The 10707-nt window shown below is 41.5% G+C and overlaps 1 protein-coding gene across 1 annotated transcript; it reads right to left on the reverse strand.

Moving 5' to 3' along the window:
* Positions 1 to 3656: 3656 nt before the first annotated feature.
* Positions 3657 to 9174, reverse strand: LOC131737443 (zinc finger and SCAN domain-containing protein 29-like). Its single transcript, XM_059026345.1, has 2 exons — positions 7639 to 9174; positions 3657 to 3801 (listed from the first exon to the last, which is right to left on the reverse strand). The coding sequence occupies exons 1-2, from the start codon at positions 8573 to 8575 to the stop codon at positions 3782 to 3784; spliced, it is 957 nt and encodes a 318-aa protein (XP_058882328.1). The 5' UTR covers positions 8576 to 9174; the 3' UTR covers positions 3657 to 3781.
* Positions 9175 to 10707: the final 1533 nt, after the last annotated feature.

A 10707-nucleotide genomic window follows, 5' to 3' on the forward strand; every position in this document is an offset into this window, starting at 1 on the left:
TCCATAGTACTCTCTTTGAACAACACACTGCAAAAAAACAATCGCCATATTGAAAAGTCACATGATAAATGATACAGAAGTCTTGCAGCTCAGTGAATTTTATGGAGCTTTTGTAGGAAGTAGAAACTCATGTAAAAGTAAATACAAGCATAGTTAAGATAAACCAGGAAGACCATAGCAGCCCTGTTGTCTACTTAACAGTTGAAGTACAAAACAGAAATTGACAGACATCATGTTATGTGCAAATTAAAGAGGATAATGAGTCACAGGGTGCTATGTTTGGTCAGATTAAATACTTTCTCTCTCATACACACAGGTAAAGAACATGTGTTTGCTGCTCTGGCTCTCTACCCACCACCTGACATTGATCCTGAAACTTTGATATACAGTGTTAGAAACACTGAATCAGACATGGTTACAAACACTGAATCAGACATGGTTACATTGGTTTTCCTTGATTTGCATTTTATTTCCAAACAATCCAAAGTGACCATATTTATTTTTTGAGGCAAGGTATTATGGGAAGCCAGAGTGGTTAAACACATTGCTATGAAGAGTTACAATTTCTTTTATAATAGATAGTCAAACCAAAAGACTGTACCAAAAGACTTTTTCAACACCAAACTTTCTGTCTTTCCAAGTTCAGTAACTTTAATTCTGTCATCTAGGGTGTGTTTTATTCTTTACAAGAGAGTGCTGTTGTTTTAAAAGTAGGTTCATTGATTACAGATAAAAGCCAACTAAAATGGTTGCTTAATACAGGTTTGAGTCTGTTGTTGGGTAAGAGAATTGTGGTCACTGGTCACATTACACAAGTGGTCCCTTAATATAGGTAAATAAAAGCACAAATATAATTGGGAGGAATTTAAAGTGGCCACTTAGTGATCTCTAAATAAAGGTGGTCACATGAGCAGGTTTGACTGTATTCTTTTTAAACTGTCACAGAAACCCAAGATGGGATTATATTCTTATTTTTTCTTATTTTTTATAATACATGGATATTAGTATAGCCTTCATCTATCTATCTATCTATATATATATATATATATATATATATATATATATATATATATATATATATATATATTCACCTAAAAGGTGAATCTCCGTCCCAGTCTTAGGTCTTTTGCAGACTGAAGCAGGTTTTCATCAAGGATTTGCCAGTATTTAGCTCCATTTTGCCCTCTACTCTGACAAGCTTCCCAGTCCCTGACGATGAAAAGCATCTCCATAACATGATGCTGCCACCACCATGCTTCACAGTAGGGTTGGTGTTACCTGGGTGCCTTTCCACAACTTTATCCCAGAGTTGTTTTGAAAGCTCCTTGGTCTTCATGGTAGTATCTTTGCTTTGAATCCACTACCCAACTGTGGGACCTTACAGACAGGTGTATTTAATCTGAAATCATGTGAACCACTTTTATTGCACACAGATGGACTCCATTTAACTTATTGTGTGAATTCTGAAGGCAATTCGTTGCACCTGAGCTTATTTAGGAGTGTCAAAATAGCAAAAGGGGTGAATACTTATCTAATGAAGACTTTTCAGGTTTTTATTTTTAATTGATTTGTTTTTTCACCAGTTGACTGGTATGAGACAAAAGCTCCCGTATTTTGAAAACTCAATGTTGACAGGTACTGTATGTAACTGTTAACTCTTATATATGATCATTAGTGTTATTGTTAATGTGTATTATTGAAGATTCTTCTTGTTTTACTTTAAATGCAAGGGCTTAAGAAATACTACTAAAAAGAAGGCAATTATGCTTTTTTGTAAATCGTTGAATCCTAAAATTGTTTTTTTTTACAACAGGCACATTCTTGTGAAGCAGAATTTAAGTTTTGGAAATTGCAGTGGGGGGGTGAAATTATTCTTGCGCATGCTTCCAATCATTCTGTGGGGGTAGCAATATTGTTTCATAATTTTAAAGGTTCAGTTATTTCTTCTTTAACGCTAGAACCACCGGGTTTATGCTACTACCTAGAACCGCCAAATGGGTACATTTTAAACAGCTTCGATATGAAAATGAAACACAAACTATCAGATACAACTTAAAAGTTTTATTTATGAACATCATAGCTAACATTTGCAGAGCAGAAACACTGTATTTAAATGAAAAAATAAACATAAAAGGCTTTATTTTCTAAATGAGCGCATATAATGCATGACGTAATAAAATAAATATTTCAAAAGAAGATATTGTGTAAACAGGTGTAAACTGCTATATGTACATACCAAATTGTAAAAACAAAGTAATTATTTACAAAAATAACATAAAAGGCTTTTTTTTAACATTAGCCTACTGCATAGCATGACTTCAAAAAATGAAAAACTATAATAAAATAAACATTTCAAAATAAAATATTGTGTAACCAGCTGTAAACTGGTTATATGTAGGCCTCCATACATAAAATCGAAATAATTATTTATAAAAATGAAAACTCGGTTCCCATTGTGTAACGGGAATGCGCATTCAGGGAAACATACTTCAAAGTAGCCCCCATATTTGCACAATCCTGTAACACTTATCAACTTGTCGTGTGCATTTATCACATACTGCTCTTTCACACTGGGCACAGATATCAGAATTATTTTTATTGCATTTAGTTACCTGGCATTGTTTTCTGTTGCATGTGTCACTTGATGTGCACTGTATCCAGGTTGAGCTGCGTTTCCCTGCCGCTTTGCCGTTTTCTGATCGAAATGTTTCTGCCAAAGCTCCGTGGCTAACATCATAAGATGATATTTTCCCTGGTGCATTCATTGTACAAAACGAAGGAACTGATGGCTGCCATGTCCAGTACATTGTAAAATACAGCAACTGGACACCGGTGATTGCTTTCACTGAGTACTACGTTTTGCGCAGATGGTGAAAACTCTCTTCTCGCTTTGTTTACTGTTTCAACCAGGCTATTTTTTTTCCTTCAACTGTTTTGCTAATTACAGTGAAATAAAAAAATGTCATTGGTACCATTCATCCCTTTTCCTAAGCACGGTTACATCAGCCTAAGTACCACATTGTCACTCAGCCTCTGACCAGCTGGGAGAGTTTCATCTTTGCACAGGTATGGGTATCCGCTGCCAGCCAAAACTTGATCCCAAATTTGACAGGTTTGTTTGTCCAGCGACAATGTGCTTTTGTTGGAAACAGCTGCTTGTCCATGTAATGTTTTATGTTTAGCTTGAAACAGGCAATGCTGTTTTCAATGAAGTCGTTCCAAATTTCTGATGCCAAGGAAAATATATCTGTAGTTGCTCTCAAATCAAAACGCAAAAATCTCAAGATTTATTGAAAAAATTCTTGTAACAGTAATATTATAAGACAGCAGACTATATATGCTCACGTAGATAGCCAGACGGCAGTTCTCCAAGGAGATACACCTATCTAGACTTCAAGAGCAATATTTTATTCAAATACATACTGCTGTAAACTCAGCGGAGGTAGAGATAACAAACTGGCTTGTATACATATAAAAATAGCGTATTGTAGGTCATATTGACAATTAAAGTATGTATTGTAACAAGCTGTCAAAATGACTACTTTTGGCGGTTCTAGGTAGAAGTGCTTATAACTTTTTATTTTTGCGATTCTGACTTTCAAACGCCGTCAGTATATTTAATACATGTTGTGAGGCGTGTGAGTAATAATGGAATTTCCAGACAGTACTTTACGTGTAAAAAGTTTTTCTTTATTAATATTTACACGAAAAAAAAAACAAACAAAAGAAGGATGTGAGGGAGGGCGTGCTGGAGAAACAAAACAAAAGGATCGGAAGCTTCCTAGTCCTCTTCGTGATGTGCTGAATAAAACAAAAGAAAAAGAATCAAAACCAAGAGAACAACGTGAGTAAAGCTTCCGACCGTGAAAAATAAAAACAACAAGAACCCGGCACTGATTCTCTCCCTCCAGCCTTTCCTCCGCCTACACTTCGTGGGACCAACCCCGGACACAGTAGCACGTTCCCTTTAGTATGCAAAGCCCCGCCCCGGTAGTCAGTGGAACACCAATTCCAACTGACAGGTGTCCTTGAACCTCACGTGACTCCAGTGGCTGGAATTTGCATACTCGTACTTCCGCCCCTCACCAAGGTGCCGCCCCTCATAAAGATGACTTTCGTCATGGTCACGAGATCTTGGTAAGGGAAGTCCCGAGTCGGTTTGATACCTTCTACTGTCGGGAGGCTGAATTACAGACCGAAACCCCTTTGACTCATCACATATCCCACCCCTCAGAGTGGAGCCGAAGGAACACTCGGAAACCTCTAACCCCTCCTTTTTCCCCCCCTCCCGGGAAAAAAAATCAGCGTTTTGGTGTAACTTACCCGCACGATGCCTTATTTGAAAGGCGAAGGGTTGGAGCGCCAGGTACCACCGCGTAATCCTAGCGTTTGAATCCTTCATTGTGTCTAACCACTTTAAAGGGGCGTGATCTGTGATGAGTACAAAGGGTCGTCCCAGAAGATAGTATTTTAAGGACTCCATAGCCCACTTTACTGCCAGGCATTCCTTCTCTACTACTGAATACCTCTGTTCCCTGGACAGTAACTTCCGACTGATATATAATATCGGGTGTTCTATACCATCTCTCTCCTGGGACAGAACCGCCCCCAGACCAGTCTGCGATGCATCTGTCTGAAGGATGAACTCTCGGCTGAAATCCGGGCTTACTAATGCTGGGGCCTGACTCAAATTAGTTTTAATAGATTCAAAGGCCGTCTGACACTCTGCACTCCATTTAATTTTATTTGGAGCGTTCTTTTTAGTGAGATCAGTGAGAGGGGCGGCTATAGTGGAAAAGTGTGGAATAAAGCGGCGGTAATAACCGGCCAACCCTAACAATGATCTCACCTGGGTTTTCGTGGTAGGTACCGGTGAATCCAACAGAGCCTGGACTTTTGAAACCAGTGGTTTCACTCTACCCTTACCCATTATGAAACCTAAATATTTAGTTTCTTCTTTTCCAATAGCGCACTTTGCCATGTTCGCTGTGAGACCCGCTTTCCTCAGAGACTGTAAGACGGCTTCTAATCTATTCAAATGTTCTTTCCAGGAAGAACTATAAATAACTACATCGTCGATATACGCAGCAGCGTACTCTCGATGAGGTTGTAATACCCTGTCCATCAGTCTCTGGAAGGTAGCAGGAGCTCCATGAAGTCCGAACGGCATAGTGCGAAATTGAAAAAGACCCTCTGGGGTTGAAAATGCCGTTTTCTCACGAGAGGCTTTAGTTAATGGAATCTGCCAGTATCCTTTCGTCAGGTCCAAGGTTGAAATAAACCGGGCCCGCCCCAGCTTGTCTAAGAGTTCATCTACTCGAGGCATGGGATATGCATCAAACTTAGAGATAGCATTCACCCTCCTAAAGTCTATACATAACCGTAGTGACCCATCTGGCTTGTCTATTGGTACAATTGGGCTACACCACTCGCTTCGGGAAGGTTCAATTACCCCAAGTTTCAACATACACTCCACCTCCCTCCGAACAGAATCTCTCCGACTCTCTGGAATGCGATACGGTCTCTGTCTGACTCTTAGACCTGGCGGAGTGATAATAGCATGTTCGATCAAATGCGTTCTTCCAGGCACGTTAGAAAACACATCAGCAAACATATTAATTAGATCGCTTACCTCTCTGCGCTGATCAAGAGTTAATTGTTCCCCCATCGGGACCTCAATTGCTGACACTGGCTCAATTGAGGGTCCAAAGTCCTCTCCCTCCTGTGCAGGAAATATAAAATGGACCTCCCGTTCTTTCCACGGTTTGAGGAGATTAACGTGATAAATTTGATTTTCTTTCCGACGCCCAGGCTGTCGGATCTCATAATTTACTTTTCCAATCGCTCGAATAACCTCAAATGGACCCTGCCATTTAGCAAACAACTTAGATTCCGATGAGGGAAGCAACAACACCACTTTGTCCCCAGGCCGAAAGTTCCTGATTCTTGCATTTTTATTGTAGCATTGCTGCTGCTTCTGCTGTGCCGCTTTGAGATTATCATGCGCCAATCGACCGACTAATTCTAAGCGATCGCGTAACTGTAACACATATTTTACTACATTTTTAGACTCTTTTGACTGTTCTTCCCAACCTTCTTTTATGAGATCCAAGATACCCCGCGGCTGCCGACCGTACAAGAGCTCAAACGGGGAAAATCCCGTTGAAGATTGTGGTACCTCACGAACTGCAAAAAGTAAGTAGGGAAGCAGCTTGGCCCAATTGCGTTTTTCTTGATCTACAAAGCGGCGCAACATACTTTTTAAAGTCTGATTAAATCGTTCAACAAGCCCATCCGTTTGAGGATGAAAAACTGAGGTTCTAATTGAACGAATTTTTAATAATTTGTATAATTGCTGAATACAGCCAGACATAAAATTAGTGCCCTGATCAGTGAGAATTTCTTTCGGGATTCCCACCCTAGAGAATATTTTTACCAATTCATTTGCTACTACTTCTGCATTCATAGAGCGTAAGGGAACAGCTTCTGGATATCGTGTTGCGTAGTCCACTACTACCAAAATATACCGATACCCTGAGTCTGCACCCTCCAGAGGGCCTACTAAATCTACACCAATCCTCTCAAACGGTACTCCAATAATGGGCAGTGGGACCAGAGGTGCGGGGCGAACTAACTTCGGGGCAGCTAATTGACATTCTGGACACTCAGATACATACTTCCGCACAAGACCGTAAACCCCTGGCCAAAAAAACCGGGCCAGAATTCGTTCCTGGGTCTTTTCAGTTCCTAAATGACCTGAAAATGGAATGTCATGCGCTAATCTCATGACTTCCGACTGAAAAGGCCCAGGAACCAATAACTGTTTTACGAGCTGTCCCGTCCCGGGAGCCCGGGTTATTCTATATAATAAGTGCCCAGATACAGAAAAATGCGGAAATACCACTGGTTGTCCTTCCTGCATATCCTTCCCCTCAACATATCTAACCCGTTTCCAAGCGTATTGTAACGTGGGATCATTTTGTTGTTCATATCCCAGGTCAATATCTCGGTCCCAATGGCTAGGTACACTGAGAGGAGTATCTTGTATTATTTGACCTTCCACATCAGTAACCTCGCAGCCCCGGTCACACTGAACACCTACTCCCTTACCCTGCCGTTTCAGAGATTGGTTTACTTTTGAGTCAGACACCTCCCCTTGTCGTCTCAGAGTTCCCTCATATTTTTCCACCCGGCGCTCTCTTTTTGTTTTTCTGGGGCGGATTTTAGGGTTAAACAGGTCGGTTTGCAACGGGAAAATCTCGCCAATTGTTTTCTCCCGTTGCTTAGATTGTCCCCTGGTAGAAACTAAGACCATTTCCCGACCTAAAATACGATCAAAAAACGGCCAGTCTCTTCCCAGGAGAACAGGGTATGGCAAACATTGTGCTACAGCCACTTTAACGTAAGCTGAATAACCATCAACAGTAAGTTTAACTTTAGTGGTGGGATAAACCCGAGTTTCTCCATGGATACAGGAGCTAGCCACTTTACCCTGTGGCTCCCAGGTTACCCCCTCCAAGAGAGCTTGTCGAATCAATGTCTGTGCACACCCAGAGTCCGCAAATGCGTAAGAACTCTTATCCCCGACCTGTACTCTTAATTGATAAGGGCCCTCCCGACATTCCCCAATGTTCCTACCTGTTACCGCTGACCAGGATCTTTTTGCCAGGTCCACCTCCATCATCGGACAATCCCTGGCAATATGTCCGGGCTCATTACACCTGTAACACACTGGGGTAGAAGGCACCAACGGAGTTTGTTTGTCCTGTGAGTCAGTGACCGACAGGTTAGGGGGTTTTCCTCTCGCCCAAGATGGGGCTAACCTCGGCCTCCATGGTCTAAAGGTCTGGTTACCCCCTCTGGGCTTCATTGATTGGTTGGTCCGGGTTGGCTTAGGGGCAGGAGTGGGGTCAGGGACGGCGCCTTCGTTTGCGTCTTCATATGCCTCCGCCAGGATGATGGCTTTCTCGAGAGTGGTAGGTTGATTCCGTTTAACCCACTCCCGGTTTCCTGGCGGTAGAATAGACGCGAACTGTTCTATCGCGATCTTCTGCACCAGTTCTTGGGGGGTGTGTTCTTCTGGTTGCAGCCACCGGGTGCATTGATCCAGGAGATACTGTCCCGCAACCCGGGGCCGCACCCCCTCGGACAGCTGGTATTCCCGGAAGCGGCGCCGGTATGTTTCTTCTGTGATCCCGAGGCGTGAGAGAATAGCTTCTTTTACTTTGGCATAATCCGCTGCCTCTGTGGCCATTAATGCCCTATACGCTGCTTGAGCTTCCCCTGTCAAGCAAGGTGCCAGTTTCATGGCCCAGTGTTCCTTGGGCCACCCTGCTGCTTCTGCCACTCTCTCAAAGGTGACCAGAAAAGCCTCGGGATCATCTTCCGGAGTCATCTTTTGTAACTTCGGTTGTGTTGCAAACATCCGGGCAACCGCTGTTTCCGATGCTGGTGTCGACATTTTCTCCACCAGCTGTCCAAAGAACTGGGCGAGCTGTTCCTGGCGCCGTATCTCCCTCTCCTCTCGTTTCTCCTCCTGCTCCCTAAACATTGCCAAGACTGTAGCTGGATCCATATCCCACTTCTGACACCACGTGTGAGGCGTGTGAGTAATAATGGAATTTCCAGACAGTACTTTACGTGTAAAAAGTTTTTCTTTATTAATATTTACACGAAAAAAAAAACAAACAAAAGAAGGATGTGAGGGAGGGCGTGCTGGAGAAACAAAACAAAAGGATCGGAAGCTTCCTAGTCCTCTTCGTGATGTGCTGAATAAAACAAAAGAAAAAGAATCAAAACCAAGAGAACAACGTGAGTAAAGCTTCCGACCGTGAAAAATAAAAACAACAAGAACCCGGCACTGATTCTCTCCCTCCAGCCTTTCCTCCGCCTACACTTCGTGGGACCAACCCCGGACACAGTAGCACGTTCCCTTTAGTATGCAAAGCCCCGCCCCGGTAGTCAGTGGAACACCAATTCCAACTGACAGGTGTCCTTGAACCTCACGTGACTCCAGTGGCTGGAATTTACATACTCGTACTTCCGCCCCTCACCAAGGTGCCGCCCCTCATAAAGATGACTTTCGTCATGGTCACGAGATCTTGGTAAGGGAAGTCCCGAGTCGGTTTGATACCTTCTACTGTCGGGAGGCTGAATTACAGACCGAAACCCCTTTGACTCATCACACATGTATTTAGGAAAAGTATAGAACAGACAACCGCGTATCTTTGACACACGCATAGTAATTTAAATTTTAAAAGTGAAAACCATCAAAATGACTACCGTGGCGGTTCTAGTGTTAATGGACGAATGTGGTCATTGGCTTATAGTTATTATAAGTCTTCACAACAACATAATCATTTTGACAAATGTATATGACTACAATAGTAGTAGGCTTAATGCAGCTATGTTTGATGCACTTTCTATAAAAATTCAAGTTAACTACAAAATTTCCTAATGTTGTACTTATCATGGGGGGAGACCTGAATGAACCTCCTGATGAATGGTTGGATCGATAGTACAGTAATTGTTACAGCTGTGTATAACAGATTTGTTGATGAATTTCAAAGATAGAAAGGCAGTCAGCTAAAATGTGTAAACAAAATCACAAAATCACTCAGTTGAAACTATTTCTTGTGATTTTTCAACATAACATTCAGGAAGTATTGTAAGGTTTGTATACATGTATCGCTTTGAAAACACTAAGCGGAATACATAATAATACTAAAATACTTAACGTTTTTAAAACATTAAAAACATTTTACTAAATATAGTGTTGAAAAAAAGAGAGACGTTTTTATGGTTTTAAGTGAATTTTATAGGAAGAGAGTCAAATACAACCAAAAAAAGCCTGGTCCTGGGGGAGCATCCCACTGAAAAATGCTGTATCTTTAAAGGGTTAAGTCAATGGGGAATATTGTTTAAAATATTAAATTAGCTATATACTCTAACATAAAAAAGCTTATATGCTAACAAACACGATTTATGTAATTTACCCTAGATAATCAATATTACGTTAGAAATAACTGCCAAATAACCTCTATTTCTTTACAAATCCTTCTTTTCATCGTGGGTGCAGTTGTGGGGAGCTGGGGGTCCTCTTTTGGGGGCAAGTGAAGCTCACTTCCCGACCTTAGAGGTTGGCCACGCCGGCCTCGTCCTCCGAGAGGGTTTAACTATCCCATCTTACATGTTCTTGTTCTTCTGCTCACTCTAATCGTCTCCCTCTCTGGAGAGCAAAACTTGTTCACAGCCTCGGAGCTCCACATTGTGAACGTTTTACAAGTTCTACAAAAACATGCTTGATTGTAAATTCTATGAACAACGTACGTCAATATGTAATTTTTCAGGCTATGATGCGTGACATTTTATTTATTTATTTTAGCTAACACTAATTATTTTTCTAATAACATTACTTCACATATAGATTGCATGGTCATTTTTTTATCCTTTTGGAGCATATAAAAAGCATATTTATTGTACTTAATTTTTACAATGAGGTTTATAATGTAATTTAGAAATATATACTGCATGTGTGTTTAAAAAAGTCGTTGGAGAGGGTCTTCAGGGCTCAAAATGTGTTGAAGACAGCCATCAGGAATAGACTGGCAAATGACAGACTGAATCCCCTCATTGTCATAAGAGTTGAGGGACCTCGCTGGAAGGGTTTTGATTATGGGACGGCCCTGGCAAAGTACAGAAATGAAA

Source organism: Acipenser ruthenus, chromosome 1 (assembly GCF_902713425.1).
Source record: "Acipenser ruthenus chromosome 1, fAciRut3.2 maternal haplotype, whole genome shotgun sequence".
NCBI lineage: Eukaryota > Metazoa > Chordata > Actinopteri > Acipenseriformes > Acipenseridae > Acipenser > Acipenser ruthenus.